General features: G+C 52.5%; 1 protein-coding gene across 4 annotated transcripts in view; it reads left to right on the top strand.

Moving 5' to 3' along the window:
* The first annotated feature begins 1,020 nt into the window (after nt 1-1,020).
* Nucleotides 1,021-23,490, top strand: part of SCUBE3 (signal peptide, CUB domain and EGF like domain containing 3) — a 32,318-nt gene continuing 9,848 nt past the window's right edge. For 2 of the 4 annotated variants that reach the window (XM_079147216.1, XM_079147217.1), the window contains exons 1-8: nt 1,022-1,626; nt 12,022-12,144; nt 13,401-13,526; nt 16,073-16,207; nt 17,130-17,255; nt 17,448-17,564; nt 19,668-19,715; nt 21,966-22,082. In XM_079147216.1, coding sequence (XP_079003342.1) covers nt 1,542-1,626; nt 12,022-12,144; nt 13,401-13,526; nt 16,073-16,207; nt 17,130-17,255; nt 17,448-17,564; nt 19,668-19,715; nt 21,966-22,082 — 877 coding nt within the window. In that variant the 5' untranslated portion in view covers nt 1,022-1,541. Of the gene's footprint in view, nt 1,627-12,021; nt 12,145-13,400; nt 13,527-16,072; nt 16,208-17,129; nt 17,256-17,447; nt 17,565-19,667; nt 19,716-21,965; nt 22,083-23,490 lie in introns of all 4 variants that reach the window. The other 2 variants (XM_079147218.1, XM_079147219.1) reach the window with 2 other exon arrangements.

Raw genomic sequence — 23,490 nt, 5'->3', positions numbered from 1 at the left:
TACTGCGCAAGGTGACAAGATGCAAAGCACCGAGGAGGTCAAGAGGCAGAGTTCATGATTGGGGGACACTGCTGCTTCAGGACAGTTTGTCCCTACATATCTTTTGCTGTCCCTATAGTGGAGGAATGAAGAACACTCTCCTGAAGCCAAGGGCTTGGAGGAGGGTGCTGCACTTTCTTCGTGTCTTTGTGCTTACACACACAGGCAGGTCCTGTGGGTTCGCTTTTGCTCCTGTACTAAACACACGAGGGTGCATACAGGTGAGCCCATATCTATAAGGAGAGGATGGCCAAATGGGCTTACTCCAAGGCCTTACCTCTAGGGTCTGCCCCAGAATTGGGGGAGGAGGGCTATTTTCTTCTTAGTCCTGGAAGTGGACTCAGATCTAGGTATGGAGATTGAGTCCAGAAGGTGGGGGTGACATGGGGTAAGAGTTGGGAGGACGTTACTTGGCTGAGTCGGAGTCGATCTGTGTAATTCGAGGTGCTATGTAACTGTGAACCGCGTGTCGGGCTGTGTTGGTGGGTATGCCTGAGCTCGCGTGCGTCCACGTCTGCCCCAGCCTCCTGGGTACCTCGCGCCCTCTTTGTCTCCTGGCGGAGGTGTGCGTGTAAACCTGCGCCACTCGCCCTCCTCGCGTGCGAGCGCGGGGGCGCACCCTCGCTCCCCCGCTCTTTCAGCGGGGAGAGAGGACGAGCCGGAGCCGGGTGCTGTTTGGTCTGGAGCCGAGCGGGGCTTGCATTGATCCATTGATTGTGCGCGGTCTGCGCCTGACCTCCCTGCTCCCGGGGAAGCCGTCTCCATGGCGACCGGGCCCGCTCCCCCAGCGCCGGATTGTAAATTCCTGCAGGCAGCGGCCCGGCAGCCTGGGGAGGGGGCTGCCGCGCCCGGGCGCGCAGGGGGAGCGGCCGCCGCGCCAAGGCCCCATTTGAAAGAAAAAAGGGCACGAAAAAGGAGGTGGTGGAGGAGGAGGAGGGGGAGGAGGAAGAAAACGAAAAGGAGCGAGGAGAGGAGGAGAAAGAGGAGGAGGAGGAGAAAGGCGAAGAAAAAGAGACGGAGCCTGAGAGACGGAGAAAGAGCGAGAGAGGAAGAAAGAGAGGCAGAAAGGGCGTGTTTCTGGCTCTGCGTTTCCCCTCCCCTTTCTCAGGTCCCTCGCTCCGGCTCTGCGAGCTCTCCGGCTGCAGCTCCCTCCGGGCGAAGCTGGGAATTGGGTGGGATTATACACAGCAGCCCCGCCGCCGCCGCTAGCAGAGCCCGGCTTGAAGAGGCGGGGGTTCCCCTCCGTCAGCTGCGCCGAGCGCCCCGCGCCTCGTCCGGCTCGCCGCCTCGCTCGCCCCGACGTCGGCCGGGAGGAGCCGGCAGCTTCGGGAGCCTCCCGCGGAGGGCGCCGCGGTCCGCGCCCCACGCCCGCAGCCCCCGCCCGTCCTCGGCGGGGCGCCGCTCCCCTCCCCCTCCGGCGCACAGGGGGCCCGGCCGGCTTCCGCCCTCCCGGGGCTGCGAGAGCAGCCCCAGCGGACCCGCTGTCCGGAGGAGCTCCAGCCATGGGCTTGGGGCGCGTGCCCGGGCTCTGCCTGCTCGTCCTACTGGTCCACGCCCGCGCCGCCCAGCACAGCAAAGCTGCGCAAGGTAAGGAAGAAGGGGCGCGCGGCCGGGACTTCGGGGGCAGCGGGGCCCGAGGGCTGGGGCAAGATCGGCGAGGGGCAGGGCAGGTGCTGGGAAGCGGGCTGCTGTCAGACCCGGCTCCGTCCTCCCCGACTCCCGGGCTGGGGACCTGACCTCTGGGTGCCGCGCCCCGGGCGAAACGTTGGAGGAGCCCTGGGCGAAGAGGATGGGAGGAAAGTTTGGGGGGGGGGGAGGGCGGGCGTTGGGCAGAAGTGACCATGCACCTCAGAATTCTGCCAGACTTCACTGCCATGCTGTAGCATCTTCGAAAGACTTCTTGTCCTCCAAAGTCAGAGAGAATCTTCTCTCAAACATTGCCAGAAACTTAAGTTGTGGCCTGGAGAGACTGAGGGAATGAAAACTTTTCAGCCAAGTCATAGAATTCTTCCCCAACTCCCCATCCGTCATGCAAAGTCAGACAAATTTCGAAGTTGCTGTCTTATCGGTGGAAAAACGTTAAAGAAAAGGAGATCTTTCATAGAAAAACCAACTCGTCTCTCGCTGAATGGTAGGGGGCTTAAGAAGAGAAGAAAATTTTTGTGACTGGCTTCTGGCAAGAATGTTGCGTTTCTGCCTTTTGGGGGGAAATCTCTTTCGTCTTGCATGGCTTTCATTTCTTATCATAATATTTATTTATTAAGGCCCACGGTTTCCAATTCCATTTAAATCCAGGTCAGAATTGCATTAAAATAACAAAGTAAAATTCCAGGCTGGGGAGCTCTGACAGATCCCTCTAGGAATTAAAGAGAGTGACTGGGAGGCCCTCGCGCCCCCGTCCCTGACCCTGAGCTCATCGCCTGGCCAGTCCAAGGCAGTGCTGGCAGAAACCAGGCTGGTGTCCCACAGTTCTCTGAGGACAGCCTCCCCTCCCCCTTAACCTCCGGCAGCACCCCTCCCCCTATAGTGTCCTCACCCGAAAGAGATTTATACCCACAAAAAGAAAATTCCTCCTGGCAAGGTTTTGCCCAGGAGCTTATGATTCTACCTATTGTCCCAGGGGCTGCTAAAGCTAGCCAGGGCAAGGAGGTGGCTGGGCCACAAGGGAAGTTGAACTTGGGAGTTGGGGAAGCCCAAGTCTGGCATTCAGGTCACTGTGTCCTGAGGCCTGAGCATTTGGCTTCTGAGCTGCTCTGAACTAGATGGTCTCTCAAAATATCTGTGTCATCCTCCTCTCCCCAAAACACTGCCTCTTCACTAACCCTAGCCTCTCCAACCTGTCCTTTAACAGAACCAAACACTAGAGACCCTCAATTGTCAAATACCAGACCCCACCCCAACTCCCTTCCAGCCTCAACTGCCTCCTCCTCAGTCCTGGTTCCAGACAGCCCACCAATACCAACACCTAGCCTGGGAGCAGCCCCTCTCCTCACTGTGGATTTGCTTGTGTTTTCATAAACAAAGCTGGCTTTTGTAGTGCGTGCTGACTTACTCATAACATGGAATTAGCTGGGGAGTTTAGTCTGAAGGAAGGAACAGATTTCATGCAGTAATCTAAAGACAAGATAAGGGCCTCTTTCAAGTTGGAGCCAGTGTCTGTAGTGGCCTAGTTGGAGGGGGATTCTGGGGGCAAAAGAAGAAGCAGTGCATCAAAGGCGTTCCAGGAGCAGATGGAGACCCCTAAAAGGGACAGGTGCCATGAAGCCAAGGCTCTCAAGCCTGAGATCAGCCCATCTTCCAGGGACAGAAGGAGTCAGGATCCCTCCAAGGTACTCCAGGGCTCCCTCTTTCATTGGACATCCTCCTGGGAGCTGGGGGAAGTGCAGCTGAGTGGAGGCCTGTACCCTCAAGGAGCTTCCAGGCTAAGTTTTGTTCACTGCTTATCTCGCTTGGGCCACACCTGCTTTGACTGGACTGCAGTTAGCCCGACTGCCTTTCCTTCCTTCCTTCCTTCTCCCGAGACTAGCTCGGCATAGAATGGAAGCCTCTCATTGACCCTGCTATTCAGGAAATCTATAAACCCCCTCTGCCAGAGGTTTGCTGAATTAGAGAGATGCCTCTGGACCCAAATTTGTAGGCTGATGCTGCAGGAAGAACAGTAGCGTTTGATCAGGGAAATCTTGTAATCTTATCCATAGACAAGAGTGCTGTGGGCTTTAAAGGTGCCTCCTTTGCCCCTAAGCATATCTCCCAGCTCTTGTCAGTGCTGGAAAGCATGCCTTCAGTGCCAGGTGCTTTTACATGAAGCTCTAAAAGATCTTCAGACTACAAATACTCTTGGCAAGTCTCCTGCACAGATCTCCTCCAGGGATCTGTCTGTCTCTGTCCCTTTTCATCTGAGATCCCTGCAGTGGGGAAAGCCAAGTCATGTGGAATGGGGTGGAGGCTGAAAGCAAGAAGTGAGCCCTAATTGTAAAGGTGAGAGAGAGAGAGAGAAGTGTGTGTGTGTGTGTGTGTGTGTGTGACCACAATCACCCACGTGGGACATAGCTGGCCTGTGACTAGTCACTAAGTGTGAACGCTGATGTTTTAGCGCCTGTAAGAAGCGGGTTGGATGAGTGGGCGGGTCAGCTGGTGGGAGTAGGAAGAGTGAGCATGAGGGTACATGGTTTTGAGTGTTTTTCAAGTGCCTGTCTGTGTATCTTAAAGTAGACAGACTGGATAACCAAGATAATTGTTAACTTAGAAGCATTAATTTGCTTTGCTTTTTTGGGGGGTTGGGGGGGAATGGTGGCAGCCGTGCTTTAAAAGACCTAATCCTTGGATAGGGCTCAGGTTACAGCTGAATGAAAAGGTCTCACGGCCTTCAGGGAAACTTGTCCCCAGGGTGGGCTCTGAGGGAGTCAGCTTGGCCCTTCAGTTTACCTGGTAGTTTTCTCCTCTTTGTTAGGGACAGAATTTTGATAAAGTCTCATATTTAGACTCTTCAGGTAACACCATCCCCAGGACTGAGAGTGTTCATCTGGCAGTGAACAGTGTTTCTCTGTCTCATGCGTCTCTCCGGGTCTCTGTCTGGGTGTATGTGTCTCTCTCTTTCTTTCCCCCACCCCTCTCTTCCTCTTTAATGTGGCTGTTTCCTCTCCTCCCCGCTTCCCTCGGCTCCTGTGGCCAGCTCTTACAGTGAGGGGACTGTTCCTCCTAGCCCCTCCCTCCAAAATATGAAATGAAAACCATAACCGTGTCAGCGGGCGAGGGTGGCTCCACGGGCAGCCGGCTCCTGCCTATGCCCTGTCCAGGCCATACTGGGGAGAGAAAGATATTCCCACTCTTGGAGCCTGATCTTTAATCAGTTCCCCCTGAATCCCCCACCCCCACTTTTCCAGAAGGGTGGAGAAGTGGGGTGGACTGCTTAGAAATTCCTTAGGAATGCCCTCTCTTCTCTGGGTGCGGGGAGAGCCTGGGATGGGGAGCAAGAACTGTTTCCCTGTTTTCCACCCCTCACCTCTCATTGCCTTGAGTCTCTGCTGGGTGCAATGAGGGAGGGGACTGGAAGACACTGAGGTCAGAATCCCTGCAGGTAGAGCAAGAAGGAAGACATCAAGTGTTTTCTGGAATCTGAGGGCATGAGTGAGAACCGGTTTGAGATGTGAGCAGCCAGGACCTGTTGAAAAGGAGCCAGTCTGGGTGTGAGTTTGAATATGTGAGGTGTGCTTTCACTGGGGTGTGTGAATGTGCTTGTGCATGACTCAGAGTGTGCATGTGTGTGTGTGCGTGTGTGTGCACGCGCGTGCACGTCCAGTGCTCTGGTGAGAGGAAAAAGGAAGTGGGGCAATGTGCGTTTTGTTTTCGTTGGAGAAGTGAAGAAGTGGAATGGCTTGGTCTAGTGCCTTGAACTGAGTGATGGGGGGAGGGGGTGGTGGCTTTAGACCCTCTTAAGAAGATAGAGGTGGAGGAGCTTGCTCCCTGAATCCCCCGTCCCCACGGGGGTGTGGACCTCCTTGGACGTCCCATGCCCCTAGCACATGACCACTTATAAGAAAGAGTCCCTGTCAGGACTGGAAACTGTGGAGCTGCTCTGAGGCTGGCAGTGCCCGCAAGAGGCCCAGACCTGGGGACAGCTTCTTCAGGTTTAGTTAGAAGACAGGAGTCTGGAACTAGAGGAAGTGCTGGGCCTTGGAGGGGATGAAGCAGCAGCCAACCCTGGGATGTTTGGGAGGATAGACCAGCTATTCACCTGGACTAGGAGGACATGGACTCCCTTCTGTGTCTGCAGACTGGCCACTTCCTTCCTCCCGTGCCCATACAATGCCAGCTTCAGGTGGCACCACAGGGTGGGGATTATGGTGCCAGTGGTTTTGGACAAATGCAGAGTCTTAAGGATTGGGGCCTCTGAGGAAGTCTTTAAAATTCTCTTCTCACTTTTACAATCAGCTGGGCCCCTTGCCCCTCTGAAATTCTGCATATCTCATTGAAGTCTTTCCTGCTGAAGGCTGAAGATGCTGGCGGGCCTCGGTCCTGCAGCTGGTCCTCCTCTGATTACTCACCTAGATGCCACACCTTGTCCCCCAGGACCCTGCACCTGAGTCTAGGCCACTTAGCTACTTTTCCTTTCTCCCCCTACACATTTCCTGAGGTCCCAATTTCCTGAAATTTCTTAAGTGGGTATTACCCCTGAAAACCCACAAAGGACACGTGTGTGTTTGTATGTATGCACCCGAAAAGGTGGCAGATGAAGCTGAAATGTGAGTGTGGCGGGACCCGAGTTCTCACAGGGCTGGACCCCAGGATCCCAGGCTTGGTCCCACACCCAGACTGGCCCCAGGTATTCTGCCCCAGCCTAGACCTCTCTCCTGTTTGGAGCAGGACCCTGCCTTGAAGTTACAACTGGATGCTGTAATTTGGCTGCACAGGTGGGATGACCACCTCCTACACAGGGCCCCGGGGCCCTTCTTACCTGTGGTTTCCCCCGGGGCTCTTACCATAGCCCTAGAGAACTGCGAAGTTTGGGTTTCAGAGCTCCATGCCAAAGCTGTCCAGGCCTGGTCACTGATGGTGACAAGCTAAGGAACAACCTGGGCCAGAGCCGCTAGGCTGAAGGAATATGCAGGATAAGGAAACAGACGCAAGGACTCCCTGGTGAGGGTGGAGTATCAGGATATGTGGGCGTGGGGGGAGGGCTGGCTGGAGGGGGCGCTTAGAGGGTAGACCCTGGGGAGCAGGTTTATAGAGAGGACGTTTTTACAAGTTTCTAATTATATTTATTTGGAGTTTTCCTCTGGCGGTTTGAAGCTGTTAACAGCAGGAACCTGTATCCCTGGTGTTTGTTTTTGTTTCTGACCAGCTGCTTGGCCCCAGTGAGTGAATGGAGGGCAGGCGACACCTGCCCACTGTGCACCGCCCACCCCTTCCTTATTGCAACTGTGTCTGCCCCTCCCTGCCCACTGCTCTGCCCTGGCTCCTCCCCTGCTGCCCCCATGCCTAGAGCCCAGGAGCATCTGCACAGTGACTTGCTTTGCTGTCAGGATCACCCAAGCTTCAGTCCCACCCCAGCCCAGGGTCATGTGTCGGATGCCCACTTCTTGCCGAGTTAAGTGCTAAGTTGGGGTTGGGGAGGGACAACAATAACTAAGACATGGATTCCTTCCTTGAGGGCTTCTAGGAGACAGTGAGGGAGCACTGGAGCCAGAATCAAAAGACTTGGGTCCTGGTTCCACGTGGGCTAGCTATTGCTTCTTCCCAAGATAGCCTCACTGGGCTTCAGTTTCCATTTGTTTAATGAGACATGTCCACAACTGCCCCAAATGACATCGGATGAGCTGGAGATCCTATGAGTCATTGTCCCCAGGCTCTTCTGGCCCCAGCATTCATCAGATGGATGCCTTTAAGGGAATGCTGTCCTTCACTGAGTTTCCTATCTCCCTTTTCTTTTCTTTCTTATTCTTTTCCTTGCTTTCTTTCTTTTCTGGGAACTGGGGATTGAACCCAGGGGCACTTTACCACTGAGCCACATCCCCAGACCTTTTTATTTTTTATTTGGGACAGGATCTCACTAAGTTGCTTAGGGCCTTGCTAATTTGCTGAGGCCGGCCTCAAACTTGTGATCCTCCTGCCTCAGCCTCCCAAGTGTCTGAAAATACCAGCATGTGCCACTGTGCCCATCTTTATGTCCCTTTTCTTAAGACTTAACTTCTGCCCTCCTGCACCCAAAACTCTGTGGGGTCAAAGGAGAGTAAAGAAACAAACTTTCTTTGAGGTATCTTAGAGCAGAGGGAATGCCACAGATAGGAATCTTATCTACCTACCCACCCAGATGTTCAACAAATGTTTATGAAGTACTTTCAATGTATCGCTAGTTTGCCTTGTTCACTGCTGATCCCCATACGGACACAGTGCTTGGCATGTTGCTCAATAACTATTGGTTAAACAGCTGAATGAGTATGTTCAACTCTATTCCAGCTGCAGTGTGGATTTCAAAGATTCAGAAGCCATGGCCTCAAGGAGTTTACGGCACTGAGTTCAGAGGGAAGCAAGCAGTATGCAATCAGGACACCAGGGAGACAGCTGGAGAGAAGAACTAAGAACCACAAACCATTATTGAGCACTAATTGTATGCCCTCGTTGTGAGGCTAAGTCCTTGATGAGTATTAATTATCTCACTTGCTGCTCTCAGCAGCCCTGTAGGACAGTACTGTGATGACCACGACTATTCCCATTTACACGGGAGGAAACAGCAAGTTCAGGGGCACGGACGTGAGTCAGGCTGCATGTGAACTGACCCAGCGTCGCTCCAGAACCCCTTCTCTTAACCACTCTTTCATGTTGCTGTCCCAAAGTCTTTTCCCAACTTAGGCAAATAGTTTAGTCAGATTACCTGAGTTGGGAAATGAGGATCAATGGTAGCTCCAGGCTTACCCTGGAGGTCCTGATTCGGAAGGTCCAGGGGGCGCCTAGGCATTCACATTTTTTGACAGGTCCCCAGGAACTCCAAGTACAGCCAGGGTTGAGAACCACTGGTCTAAACCAATCCATGGCCAGCGGCGTCGGCTAGTAAACACCCGTGCCCTGAGAGAACAGGCAAAGATGAGGCTGTGCCCGTGAGTGCTCCCAGGATCCCTAAAAGGACAAATTCAGGAAGTGGTGGGAGGGAGCCATGGAAGAATGAACTGGCCAAAGGAGGAGATGCTGAGTGGGATTGGGCCTTGCTGCCCAGCTCTGCCTTGGCCTGTTTTGCTTCAAAAGATTCCAACCAAACAGTGAAAGTGTCCCTTCTTCAGCAAGTGCCCAGCCAAGTGAGGAAAGTGGAACCTGTTGCCATGATTAGCTTCAACGACTCAGGAATAGTAGCAAATGAATGGAGGGAAGCCTGAAGACCCCAGGGACAGGGCTTACCAGGGAGAACTTGGGGGAGGACATTTTGAGCCAGGATTGGAAAGCTGAGTGCAGAGAGGCTGAAAGATGAAAAAGAGAAGTACATCTCAGTGTGTAAAGAATGAGATGTGTGGGAAGGGCTAGAATGTTTGGGTGTTGTAGAAGGAATGGGGCCGAGGGTGGATAAAGTCTTCCAGAACGGACTCTGCTGGAGAGCTGTAAGCATTGTGAGCAGGGAGATGAAGGAGATGGGTAAGATGGCTAGGAAAGCCCACCCTTGGAAGGGTCTATGGGCTCTGCCAGGGGGCATGGATTTGCTGCATCGTGCTTCCTGGCCTGATTTAGTCCAGGTGAGCATGGAATGGGAGGCAAGGAAGAACCTGGAACCCAGAGAGCAGGCCCTAATGAACCACCAGCTGCTTCAGACAGGCACCTCTGAGATGGCCACAGAGGAGGGGCTTTGGGCCCCCACGTTGCTGAGCCGGGCCCAGAGGTAGCCCTTATTCAGAACTCCTAGAACAGTGCCCTCCCATAGAACTTGCTGCAGTGTTAGAAATGTTTCATATTTGTGCCGTCCACTGGGGTAGCCACTAGCCATACATGGCTATTGAGCATTTGGCTTGTGGCTACTGTAACAGAGGAGCTGAATTTTAAATTAACTTAAATTTATAAGACACAGTGGCACTTATCTGTAATCCCAGGGACTTGGGAGGCTGAGGCAGGAGGATCACAAGTTCAAGACCATCCTGGGCAACTTAGGCCCTAAACAACTTGGTGAGACCCTGTTTCAAAATAAAGAGTAAAAATGACTGGGGATGTGGCTCAGTGATAAAGTGTCCCTGGGCTCAATCCCCAGTACCAAAAGAAATAAACCCAACAAATTTATATAGCCACGTGTGGCTCGTGGCTGCCACAGGGGACAGTACAGTCCTCTAGCATCTGTTGTCTGAACTAGTGATTTCATATTTACCACCTCAGGCTTCTTATTTTAGGAGCCTCCTGTCTACCAGAGACTTTATTAAGCACTTTGCCCAAACTATTTCTCATTGACTGCGCATGATCTCTCTCAAGGAGGTATCATCATCTGCATTTTAAAGGGGAGATCAAAATGAACAATAAGAAAGGCCTCCCTGGAGAGTGGTAGAGCTGGATCTCAATCTGGAACTCACTGGCCACGGTGCTTATGATCTTCCTATGATAGAACATTTCTTGGTTCCATTTTCTCTTTGTCAGTTGGACAGACTGATTCTCCATACAGCCACTTGCCATCTGCAGGATCCTTCTTTCCCTCACTTAAGAACTCTCCTCCATTCTTTCACTTTGGGATGATTTCCCAGGGTGGCTGACCGGTGGACACCGTGACTGCAGAGCCCAGTTGAGGTTGGGAGTAAGTCCACACTTACTGGACAGGTTCCAGCACTTAGAGTCATTGGGCAGTGCGGATGGCTGCAGAGGAGGAGCAGAGAATTGAAGGGCAGAGTACAGTGCTCAGTAGAAGCCCATAAGACTTGAGGCAGGTGTTGGGGGAGCTCTTCCATATTTCATTTCTCTCCTTAGCCCCGGGATACTTCAGACCTGCCCCATAAGTACTTTGTGAAGTTAGAACTCGTGGGTATCTGTAATTGGAGAGGTTACTGGTTTATCAATCCATTCAGTTAGCAAAAATATACCAAGCACCTTAAGGCTTTTTGATTTAGTAGATCTATGATAAGACCCGAGTCTGCATTTCAACAAAACCCAGGTGATTTTATAACCCATAGATCATATTTGGAAGACAGACTGTATTGGTTTCAATCCCATCTCTTTTAGTGGCAGATTGCTATTTCTAGATTATCTTTGCTTTCCTAGCACAGGTAGAAATAATCACTTCCTCCTGGAATCTGCTCTGTAATTTAGGTTCTTCACCCTAGCTCCATGTTAGAATCACCTGGAAACTAGAAAAATATTGGTTGCCAGGCCAAGGTTAGCTGACCAGAATCTCTGGGGGCTTGGGCATGTGCTAGGGGATGTGCATTGAGAGCCTCCTCACCTCGTGCTCCTGGCACCCCCATCCTGCCTCATGTTACTTTATCCTTTTGGCTGGCCTGAGTCACCTGTGAGCTTCCACGAACAAACTCAACAAAGCACTTTCAACAGAATGAAGCATTCTCCCCTATTTCAATTCAGCTTCATAGGCACCATGCATTGCCCCTGAGGTCAGAATCTTTGGCTCATAGACTCCTACCTGGTGTTTTCTTGACCATCCTTACTTTTGCCATATCTGGAACGGCCTCCTGCTTTAGTGTAGCTCTGTGCGTCCCACCTGTTGTTAGAACACTGGGGTCACAGCATAAGCACTAATGGTGGTGGCATGTGTGGATCGGCTGGAAAGCCAGGAGGGCTGCACTTACTAGTTGGCTAGTGCCAACCCCTGCCAGTTCCTGGTCCATCTGCTGTTGGCCACACGGGGGCCAAGCAGAATCTCCTGGGGTGGCAATTCCTTCCTGTGAAGCCTCTTGGTACCAGGGTGGGCAGGTGGCATTGGGCCTGGTCTAAAGTAGAGTTGTGAGGCAGATGAGGATCCCTCAGCTGCGCCATCTCCCTTTCTTCCTTCTCGAAGTGCCAATGACCCCTGGACACTGCCACCTTCCCAGAGGCCACTGTCCTCATGCCTTTCTCTTCCCCCTCCCTCTAAACCTGCTCCTAAAAAAGGTACTAATTCACACTAGGTTATTTCTTTCTTTATTTTTTTATTAACTTCAATTTTTATTTTTACAGAATGCATTTGATTCATTGTACAGCTTTTCATTTCTGTGGTGTGCACTAGGTTATTTCTAATCATGTTAAATGTGTTTAGCCAGTCTAAAGGGTTTTAATTTCTTTTTAAATAGGAGTGTTTCAAATGACAGAATTTAGCTGTCACTGTGGATTTGGTATTTTTGAGGGCAGTGGGGTTTCTTTCTGAATTCCTGATCTTAGAGTCTTCCCTCTCTGAAGTCAGAGGGATGTGGGAGAGCACACACGGAGATCACCAGCTCTGTCTTTGAGGGGTTTCACCCTTGGGAAACCCACCTTCAAGACATCCCTTGAGAGGCACTCACAGAGGGTCTCGTGTGCCCCCTTTGCCCCTGCCAGATGTGGATGAGTGTGTGGAGGGGACAGACAACTGCCACATCGATGCCATCTGCCAGAACACCCCGCGGTCATACAAGTGCATCTGCAAGTCGGGCTATACAGGGGATGGCAAGCACTGCAAAGGTGAGACTGGGAACAGAAGAGGGGTACCTGTGGGAGAAGAAACCAGTGCGCTGCCCTCAGCTGGCCGCACTGCATTATCCCAAGGCCTGAAGTCCCCACTGGCCAAAGGTGGGCGGCTGCACCCTCCCAGAGAAGGCACCATGTTCTAATTTGCACCATGACACCATGTAGACTAGCTAAGGCCCTGATTCACACTCACATAACGGACTGGGACTAAGGCCTGAGGTTCCCACCTTTGGACCCTTACACCATGCCCACAAAGGTGGAGAAACAGTAACCCCAGGGAAAATTCATGCTGCAACAGATCTTCCCTCATAATTAAAGCAATGCAAATTGCAGTAGCCTTGGGATATTATTTTAAATTTAAAACCTGCCGTACAGGTGAGACTTCAGTGGACAAGGAACATTCGTTAATTCCTGCTGGCATTATAAATCGAAAAGTACAGTTGTCTCTCAGTGTCTGTGGGAGAGAGGTTCTAGGACTCACCACGGGGTTACCAAAATTCAAAGATGTTCCAGCCCCTAATATAAAATGGCATTACTTGCATATAAACTATTTAATCCCCTAGATCATCTCTAGATTACTTATAATATTTAATACAATGGTATTGCCTTGTAAATAGCAGTTCTATTATCTTACTTAGCACACAGTGACAAGAAAAAACTCTACATGTTTAGTATAGACATAGCTGTCTTCTTTAAATATTTTTGCTCTGTGTTCATTGAATCTGTGGACATGTGACCCATGAACACATGTGACCCATGAAGTTTGGCTGTAATTTTGTTTTACCTAACGGGATTCTCAAATTCTGTATTTATACAGGATTTATTTATACGGGTATTTATATCTTTTGATTCAGGGATTTTGTTCTTGGGGGTTTACCAAAGAAAATTTAAATAAACAAAATAATGTATGGGTGAAGATGTTTTTTGGTGCATTATTTAAGTTGGTATAATAAATGAAAAAAATTAAGTGGCTAATAATGGAGAAAAGGATTAATAAGTTAGGATATAGCAACCTAATGGAATATTCTGCAACCCTATACAGTGGTGATTAGAAAGATTGTGAAATGCTTATGCCTTAGGTTGAAATGAAGTCAGCGAAATGGTTTGTAGGCTATGAATGTAACCGTGTAAACACACACATACAAGAGAAGGTTATATTTTTTTAAAAAGCAACCACAAGACTGAGCTGAGGGATGGTCAGTGGGGACTCTCAGGTGGGTCCAGCTATCTCAGCTTCTCCTTTCCCACAGATGTGGATGAGTGTGAGCGGGAGGACAACGCGGGCTGTGTGCATGACTGTGTCAACATCCCTGGTAACTACCGATGCACCTGCTATGATGGATTCCACCTGGCACATGATGGACACAACTGTCTGGGTGAGTAAGGGAGCAGGGCTGGAGGGATGTCTTTTAGGGAAAAGCATGTCCCGTGCAAGGAGGAGAAAAGTGACCAAAAAGAGCTGCATTCCTCCAAAAGAACAAGGTCAGTCTGCCCTTTGGGACTGGTCACTGGATAAAATAGTCCTGTTCTGGTTGAAGAACATCAGAGGAGACACTGCTAGAAAGTGCACAAGGGAAGGCCAGATGAAAAGAGTGGATTTGGCCACAGTGGGTGAAGCACAGTAGAGAGATGACTTGGTTCTAGACAGATCCTGGTTCTGCTGCTCACTACCTGTGGGGACTTGGGCTCTGGGAATCTCAGCTTCCTCATGTCTAAAGGTGCTGGGAGGGTCATCATTGGAGCATGTGTATAAAGAGCACTGTACAATCCTTAGCGAGTAGCAGATCCTCAGTAAACGGGGAATGCTGTTGCTGACCAGGAGGCGGATGCTCTGCTGGACTCTGGGAGCCTCTGGCCCTTACAGGCTGGTTTTCTCCTACCTCTTCCTGAACTCTCCAGTCTCACTCTCTCCTCACTTCTGAGACCTCAGTCTGACCTGATCTCCTTGTCGCAGGAGCTGGATCAGAGATAGAATCTCTAGGGTGAACTCAACTTCTGTCTCTGTCATTCTGAAAAGTTACTGGGACCAAGTTAAGATTCTTTCCCAAGTAAAACTCTGAAGCCCAGAGCAGAAAAGGATTTGAGATCTGAACCTAGGGCTCCTCTCCCATATGCTTTCTCTCTGGTGCCAAATCAGAAACAGGGCACTGGCAGCACAGAGGAGCAGGAAGGGAAGGGAAGCAAGAAGAGTGGTACCCAGAAAAGCAGTCTGAGCTGGGCCTCACCTGCCCTGAACCGACAGATGAATTTCTGAGGTCCGTGGGCCTAGGAGAGCCTCCTTACTGCAGAGCTGCCTCAACCAACGCACCCATCCTTGGACCCAGACTTTAGATTTCTCCTCCTACCCCAGGCCTCCTGACACGGGGCCCTGTGGGGTCCTTCTCCAACCTGGTCACCCCTCCTCCAACATCAGCTCTCAGGAAGGGCCTCCTTTCTCCTCTGCCCAATCACCCTGAGGCACTTCTTTGGGACTCCTTTGGAAAGAGACGCCTTGACATTTGGAGAGAACAGGGAGTTGCTTACAGGACTGTGAATATCAGCTTCTGAGTGCTCTAGCTCCCTCTGACCTTTCTTAACCTCCTGATTCTCACCAACTCTCATTTCCTTATAAGTGTTTTGGGACCAACCAACCAGAGGGACAAGAGAATGAGTAAGAATGGAGCGAACTGGGGGAGCAAAGGTCTAAGACTAGACAAGTCTCAACCCTACCTCTGACTCTTAGAGAATCTGGGGAAAGCTGTCCATGTCCCAGGCCTCAGTTTCCCCACGGAGAAACAGAACCTGGCTAGAGTGACAAAGCCACAGGTTGGAACAGAAGGGAACAAATAGCAAGGAATGTAAGATGGGGCAAGATCAGGAAGAGGGGGAAGGGATGTAGCAAGAGTCGGAGCAGAGATGGACAAAGCAAAGTACATCTCCTTAGCTCTTCCAACAGGTACATCTCTCAGACAAGAGCCACGTGGATCTGAGTCCCTCTGTCCTTGGCCAGGAGGAGAAGGGAGGATTTCAGGGCTCAGGAGAGAGAATCGAAGGGACAGATGATGTCCTTAGGACCCCAGATTCTAGCTGCTGTATTGGCTTCCAGTCTCCCTGGTGGCTCCTGGGCCAAGGCAGACTAAGAAGGGCTGTGGAGTTGGGAGGCAGCCGCCAGCCTCGAGGTAGCATCAAGGTGTTGAAGTGGGCGTCCCAGGATGAGCCTGTATCTGGGACTTGGGGGTGAGAACCTACTGTTCCCCCTCCACCATCCAGGGTGTGGCCTGGCAGCTCTCCCCCCATCCTTCCCTGCCAAACTGCCAGACTTTGTTTTGTTAAACCAAAATAGGAGAAAGGCTAGGGAATATGGCAGCAAGCCCAGGCGGGGGGGAAGGGAGAGATGACGGGGCTGTGGCATGTCCACATAAATGATCCCTGCCCCACAAGGAGTTGAGGCTCAGCTACCCTTCCCCACCCTGCCCCTCCAACCTCAGCACCATGGCCATAGCTCTCCCCGAACACAGGGCTATTTCCAGGTTCCCCAATTCTCTGGCTGCTCATCATGACCAGCTACCACCTCTGGTTACCTCTCCCTGACCAGTGTGACCAGTCTCCATCCTCCATCACTGTTCCTCTTGCTCTGACTTCTTTCTTGTTCTCATACCCAGTTTCCGTGGTGAGGATGAGGGAGGCAAGCCTTGGCCTCAATGAGCCGTGGTCAGATGCCTCCCACCCCACGCTCCTTCTTAGATCCTTCCAGCTTTGTCCTCTTGGGGAGGCCTCTTCACACTCTGCAGTGTTAGCTGACAAGGGGGTGAGAACTGTCTGGCTCATTGAGAGGGTGGGGTTGGGTTCCTAGCCTGCGCTCAGCCCTTGGCGTTGAAGTCCAGGGGCACACCCAGGCCCTGTCCTGCACTCCATGGCCCTGCTGATCACCTGTCTCGCATAGATGTGGATGAGTGTGCCGAGGGCAATGGCGGCTGTCAGCAGAGCTGCGTCAACATGATGGGCAGTTACGAGTGCCACTGCCGAGAAGGCTTCTTCCTCAGTGACAACCAGCACACCTGCATCCAGCGACCAGAAGGTCAGCCCATGACCCAGGAGGGCCCAACCTCTGCTCACCCTCCGGGCTTCTGTTCCCAGCTTTCCCTCTGTCTCGCCCTCCCTTCTCAACTCTGCCAGCTCCTTCTTCTCTGTCCCTCAACTCAGTCATGCCCAAGGGCTCCAGGGACAGATACTGTATTAGAGAAAAATTCTGGGGGAATTAATTTGGGGCTGGGGTCAGTATGAGATTGAGGTTACTTTGGGGTAACCTAGGACCAGACCTGAGGTGGTTGTTATTTCTAACTGCAGACGTTTGAGTTTCTCGAAGCTGCTGCTTATGTTGAGGGCCTCACCAAAGCCTCTTCCTTGGCCTGGACTGAGAGGGGCAACACAAGGAGTGGGGTGGATATATGGTGTCCATTTCTGTGGCTCATTTCCCACTGGTCTGGGCTATCCTGAGGGCAGGAACCATGTCTAATTCATCTTTGTATCCCATAGTGCCCTGTATGAAGTAGGAGCTTAATAGTTTTCTGTACCAGTTACTTCCCATTCACATTATAGATCTGATTGTTAATTACCTTCTTGCCAGTTTGAATGTAAGCCCTTTTGAGGGAAGAGATCATATCTTAGTTTTTCTAGGTGCTTCTTAATCCCTTGAGTCTTTTGTACCATGCCAGACAATTGTTAGACACTGTTTTGGCTGTTTGAAAGACAGGGTGATCATACAGGTGTCTTTGGGGTGGCTCTCAGTAGCTTTGATCCATCATTCAGAATGGCTCTGAGCTCTGCTCGTTACCTCCCAGCTCTGGGGGCCAGACAGGAGGCCCATGGCGGGCGAGGCAGTCCCTTCTGCGTTGCACCTTTCATGGAATCCTCCCAATCTTCCAGGCCCCCAGCTGCTCCTTTTAGTTCCATCCTGTCTAGGCATCCAGGCATTCACCCCTCTCCTCTTCCTTTTTTAGAAGGAATGAACTGCATGAACAAGAACCATGGCTGTGCCCACATTTGCCGGGAGACCCCCAAGGGGGGTATTGCCTGTGAATGCCGCCCTGGCTTTGAGCTCACCAAGAACCAACGAGACTGTAAATGTAAGGTGGTTGGGACCGTGTTGAGGGAAAGAGAGAGGAAACAGAGGAGGGTGTGGGGCCTCAGCAGGAGGATCAGGGAGGGAGGATAGGGAATGTGAGAGAGAAAAGTTGAAGAGGGGTCCGGTTCCCATGTTGTAGAGAACTCTGGTACCCAGGGGGAGCTGACAGGTGTCTTTCCCTCTTTGTGCACAGTGACATGCAACTATGGTAACGGTGGCTGCCAGCACACATGCGATGACACAGAGCAGGGTCCCCGGTGCGGCTGCCATGTCAAGTTTGTTCTCCACACCGACGGGAAGACGTGCATCGGTGGGTGTGGCCAGGGGAGGGTTCCGTCCACTGTGGTGGGGTGTGGGAGCCCATGGGAACTGTGGAGTGGAGGCGGGTGCAGAGTGGAGAGAGTGACTGGTGAGGAATGAAGGCCCTGACACGCCAGGTCTAGTGAGGGACGACTCAGTGAAGGGCTCACTTGGTTCTCTTCCCTTCTCTGACCCACTGGTTCCACCACCCCACCCCAGGAGCCTCACCATCCTCTTCCTCCCAGATAAAGTATTGCCAAACTGGGAATCCTTAGCAGAGGCGCTTGTTGACCAAGGATGTGGTAGAGAAAGGATGGGGAAGTCAGCCCATTAGGCCTAAACCCAGGGCCGGGTTGAAGCTGGTGAGATGGAGCTAGCCCAGCCCGCCAGCCCTGAACTGACTCAAGGGGTCTCCTCGCACAGGTATCTTCGTCCTCTGTAGCCTCGCTCTCCTCCCTCCTGCAGGTCCCCCTTCTGCTCCCCTCACCGACCGCCTGGCTGCTTTCCTTCCTGCCCAGTGTCCAGCGGCACTCCCTCTCACTGGGCCTCTAGCCCTCCCACTTCCTTACCCAGTTCAGCCTTCCGTCTCTTGCCCTGGTTTGACGATTTTTTTGTTTGTTTGTTTGCTTTTTTTGTGATGCTGAGATCAGACCCAGGGCCTGGTGCATGCTAGGCAGGCACTTTACCACTGAGCTACATCCCATTGCTTGGGGCACTTTTAATGCCTGAATCCCTTTTCCTGAATTCCCAGGCCTTACTTCATGTATCTCCAGGTGCCACAGATGAACTTAGTTCCTTAAAATCAATTCCTGATTCCCCAAGACTTCCGGTGCTGACAAGATGACAGGAGAGGTGTTGTCTGGAGAAGTGGGAAATGAAAGGGAAGAGCTTTGGCTTGGTGTGGAGCCAGGCAGGGGCGAACTTGCCCTGTGAGCATAGGTGTTTACGGAGGGCCATGCATTGGTGGGAAGAGGAGGTGTGAACACAGTTCCTCTGGGTGAAGGTGTGTACCTCGGCGATGTGACATTCTGCTGAAGAAGCACACTTTCCTCCACCCCACTCCAGACCCCTGTTCTCTTCACAGGGGAGCAGATGGTGCTCTTACAGGGTTCCCTCGGGCACCTGCTGCAGAGACTTGCACACATAGTTCTGAAGTGGTTCTGTAATTGAAAACTCTTCTGTTACGTGTTTCCCTCTCAATTAACTCTCCAAAGTCCCTAAAACATGTTTAGGTATTAATGTTGCATTTTCTGGCCTGGGTTCTTCCACTTCCTTTCATGTTCTCATAGGTCTAATTCTTCTACTTTCTAACCTTCTACCAGCCCCTGGACACATCCACAAATCCCCTCATCCCTAGTCTCCCAAAAGAAGCTGCGTGCAGTCCCTAAAGAAAATACATGTGAGCCAGGTCAGGGTCCAGGGCCCGTGCGTATGAGTTCTGGATCTCTCTCTGTTCTTTCTCTTTGGACAGTCCTGGACATGGCTGCTTTTGAAAATACCCTTATTAAGCTTGAGCTCTTCTCTAATCCAAGACCCACTCCGCCCTCTAGGCGATGGCCGAGTCAGACGGAAGAGAGCAAACGAGACCTTTTCCAGGGCTCCCAGCTGTGTTCTCCTAGCTCCTCTTCCTCTGCTCCCCTAGCTAGAACTCACTCTACCTTGCCCTGTATCTCCTGTTTCTAACCAGCCTTGGTAGCAGGAAACGTCACTGTTTGGGCCCACCAGGTATTCAGCGTTAGTGGGGAGACTGAGCGGGCAGCAGAGTTGAGCAGAAAGGCTGGGCACCCTTTGGGATTTGGGGTTCGGCCCTGAGACTTGACGTTGCATGCCAGCTTTGCCTTTGGCATGCCGTGTAGTGTTGGGCCCACAGTTGCCCCTCTTTGAGACTCAGTTTCTCAGTTTTCCGGTCACTTGGTGGGAGCTTGGCTTCTTTGAGGATCCCAGGCAGGAGAAGGCTGAGAAGTGAGACTGTCACAGGGGCCCCAGGGCTTACCATCTGGGCCTCGTGGTTTGGGCTTACAGGGTGGAGGAGAGGGTGGGAAGGGGCCTGGGGCCCAGTGGGCCACAGTGGCTCCACCCTGCATCTAAACAGCTTTTTTACAATGTCAAACAGGGGAAAGGCGGCTAGAGCAGCACGTCCCCGCTCAGGCCGTTTCTAATGGTAAATATGTCTGCTCTCCGCTTGCTCTCACTGGCTTGCTAGGGGAAGGGCTAACCCGCTGGGGCTCCCACTAACCGCATGCCCATTGAGCCCAGCCCAGCTGGACCCAGCTGCCAGCAGGTTCCCTGGCAGCCTGGGCACTGGGCCTATCGGGTGACGGAGAACCCAAATCCTTAAGAACTGGCCCGGGAGCCTTCATGTTGATCTTGTCTTCCTTTGTTTCGTCACTGTCCTTCTCTCCTTCCTCTTATTTTCCTTCCCCCACATCTGTCACTTCTAACAACACCACACATCCCTCCCAGCCATCTGTCCCCCTCCCTCTTACTATGAGAAGAGCCGCCCAGCTTCCTTTTACCCATCATGCCCACCGTGCCACCCGAGATAGGGGTGTGATAAGGTGAGACGCCATCCCCTTCCTGGGGCATCTTTCTTGGGTTCCTACCCACTAGTTTACAGTCCAGCATTGCTCACTGTTACCTGCTCCATTATGGTTAAGAGCGTGACGTTGGGGTTCAAACAGAGCAAATCTGAATACAGGCTCTGCCACCGCCTCGCTCTGTGACCGCAGGCGAGCTACCTTCTTTCCTCTCTGATCCTCGGTTCGCTCCTCTATAAAATAAGAGAATAAGATCCTCCCTTGGGGTGCCACGATGATCCAGATAGTGTGTGTACGGCACCTAGTGAGCACCAGGTGCAGAGTAAGCACAGGTAATTTGTGGTTTTGTGACCTAGAGAGCAACAGGTGAGGCCACTCCATCCTGCTACGCCACCGTGCTCTGAGCAATGCTGTCCTGCAGAGGTAGGCACCAGCCTGGGGTGGACACCGTGCAGCTCTGCTGCCCCCCCATCTGGAATCCTTCAGTGTCCCCCTCTCCCTGATCCAAGGCTTAGTGGGCCTCTTTAGGCCAAGAGCACATGGAGAGAAGGCTGGGCTTGGAGTCCAACCTTGTGTCCTCCAGGCTCCTTGAGGGAATGACACCGAGGAGATCCCACTGTGGCTGCTCCTAAACATAGTCATTTGAGGGACCGAGACATGGCTAAGGACCCTCAGGCAGAGGCTGGCTTCTTCTGGAGCCCTGGCCTTGCCGTTCTCGTTGGTGACAGGGAAGGGCCCAAATGTTAGGAGTCAGATTCAAGAAGGTGGCAGCCCTGTCCCATGCTTTTCTCATGAGTTCCCACTTCTGTGAACCACTCTCCTCTCTTCCCTAGAGGCCTCGGGATGGGAGAACTGGAGGCACCCCAGAGGATGGGTCCACACACCTCCCCGACCCTGGGTCAGGCTTCTGATGATTAGAGCTGATGGTTTTTTCTTGGGCTCACCTGACTCTCCCAAACTGCTGTTTCAACCTGTTCCTGTTTTTCTCCTGCTCCAAATTAAAAAAAAAAAAGAGTGCCCCATCCACACCCCGCAGCCTCTCTGCCAAGGGGAAGCTCCCAAGCCAAGAGCGAGCAACAGGGAGACTTAGCCGCATAGGCTGGGGTTTTGTCTAGCTCTGAGGTATTCCAATTCTGCCACCAACTTTTCACACCCTTTCTCCTCTGAGTCTTTTTCTCCTTTTGTCCCCTCCTCTCTCCTGCACATTATCTCCCCATTAGGAAGTAAAACCACCACAGAATAGCCAGTTTATGTGCATCTGGAGCTAAAAGGAGGGCGTGGGAAGAGGTGAAGGTGGATGGCACTCTGTGCTGTCTCCCTGGAGGCTGGGCAGTCCTGGAACGGGGTCTTTCTCTTAAGACAGCTGGGTGGGGAGCAAGAGGAGGTGAGTTGATGGGCACCCCTCAACTGTCTTAGGAATCTCAGGCTCACTCTTCCCAACCCACCTATAGTTAGGATGCCCACCATGACCCCCTACCACCAAGAGATGGTCAGTGGGAAGAAGAGATTCCTGTCCATCCTTCTGTTCCCTGGTGGCCAGAACCCCCACTCCTTAGCTCCCACCCTTCTGCCCCTCCTCCACCCCTCAGCACATTCCTGCCTGACAGCTCTGGCTTGTACCTGCCTCACTGCTGTCCACCTTGTTTCAATCAAGCAGGGGGCAGGGAAGTGGACTGCTTGGCTGCACTGGAGGGGCCAGGGGTTGGGAGTGATGGGAGGAAGGGGGCTGGAAGCCTCCACTCAGCGCTCCTGCTAAAGCACAGGGTGGGGGCAGCCGAGGCCTACTCTTCAGCCTCCGAGGTCTCTACTGTCCTAAGTCTGGGACTCCTCTAGGCCAGTAACCCCATTACTACCTCCACCTCCCTCCTAAACAGAGACCTGTGCTGTCAACAATGGGGGCTGCGACAGTAAGTGCCATGATGCAGCGACTGGGGTCCATTGCAGCTGCCCTGTGGGCTTCATGCTGCAGCCAGACAGGAAGACCTGCAAAGGTAAGGGCTGCGAGGGGAAAGGAGCATGGGGACCTTCGGTAAAGGGCTAAGGGTGGTGCCAGAGGTGCAGCGGCCACTATGGGCCCACGCTCCCCACTCCTCCTTGGTATCCTCCCTGCAGGGAACCCAGGCAAGGCTAAGGGTTGTTTCCTGTCCACATTTTCCAGCTCAGCTCAAAGGGCATAGAAGTGCAGCCAGTTTTTCAGTGTCCTCTGCCTGTGTCCCCTGGGGGCCTGCTCCCTTCCCTGGGCTGGAAGGATGTCTGAGCCCTGAGTGTGTGTGCATGAGGTCACAGGGGTGTCCATGACCTTAACCCACATCCCTCAGACCTTCTCAGGGGGCTCCAGGGAGCTGATCTGGCCCCCTAGAAAGGCTGTATTGGCCAAGGGAGAAGAGGCCAGCAGCTTGGAGCACTGATCAGGAGCCTGGCCCTGCTTCTTCCTAGTGCTGTGATCCTGGGCAGGTTATTTCATGGTGCCGTGCCTCAGTTTCCCCACAGTACTTGCCTCACAGATGTGTTTTGAGGATTGAGTTATTCTATACAAATGAAGCTTGGTGCAGGGCAAGACCTTTATGTTAGTTATCATCACAGTATAATTTCCCTCAATGTCCATTCTCCTTCCCCTTTTAATTAGCCAGGCCAGAGGAGAAAGAGGGAAGGAAGCCATATTGAAAATAATCATTCTTCAGGTCCGTGTCCCCTAATCACAAGGAGTGGGACTGGGAGGAGTACTGGGATCCTTCTTTGTGTCTTTTGGCCCAACAGCTGTGAGAGGAGGGGGTGGGCTGGGGCAGCAGGTCAGCCAGCCAGAGTTGAGAGGTTTCCTGCTGGGAAGGACTGTTGACAGGTATGCTAAGAGTGAAGTGGAAGGCTGCCCTCCCTGCCCCCTCCCCCCGCAAGGAGGGGTGAGTAGCCTGGGTCCTGTCTGCCACCAGCTTGGGGAACTTGACCTCAGGAAGGAAGCTGCTCACCCACCCCCCTTTCCCTCTCTAGTGCTGAAAGCTGCCTCAGGCCTGAGTCTCTCCAGACCTCTCCCAGTCCAGCCCCCTGCCTGGCCCCCACCCTCCCCCCCAACTACCAGCCTTACTGGCTCTCCTGAAGTCCTCCCTGCCTGGCCCCTTTCCCAGCTCCTCCTCCCCAAGGCTGTTGCTTTCCAGTGAGTCCTTTTTGACTCTCCACCTCTCCTTGGCCCCCCTCAGTGCTCTTGACTGTACCCACGGTGCCCTGTGACAGGGCAGGAAGACAGGAAAGGGATAACACTACCCAGCCTTCTTGGGAATGCTCAGGGGCATGGTTTGGTCTATAGGTCAGATGCCCACCTGCTCCAGGCAATTCCCTCCATGGCTTGAGTCTGATTACCAGACCCAGTCCCAGAAGACACTTTGTTACTAATGGCCTCAGATCCCC

The sequence above is a fragment of the Sciurus vulgaris genome (genome assembly GCF_902686455.1).
Source record: "Sciurus vulgaris genome assembly, chromosome: 7".
NCBI lineage: Eukaryota > Metazoa > Chordata > Mammalia > Rodentia > Sciuridae > Sciurus > Sciurus vulgaris.
The sequence above is the reverse complement of the archived record's forward strand: the minus strand, read 5'-3'. Positions and strand labels throughout refer to the sequence as shown.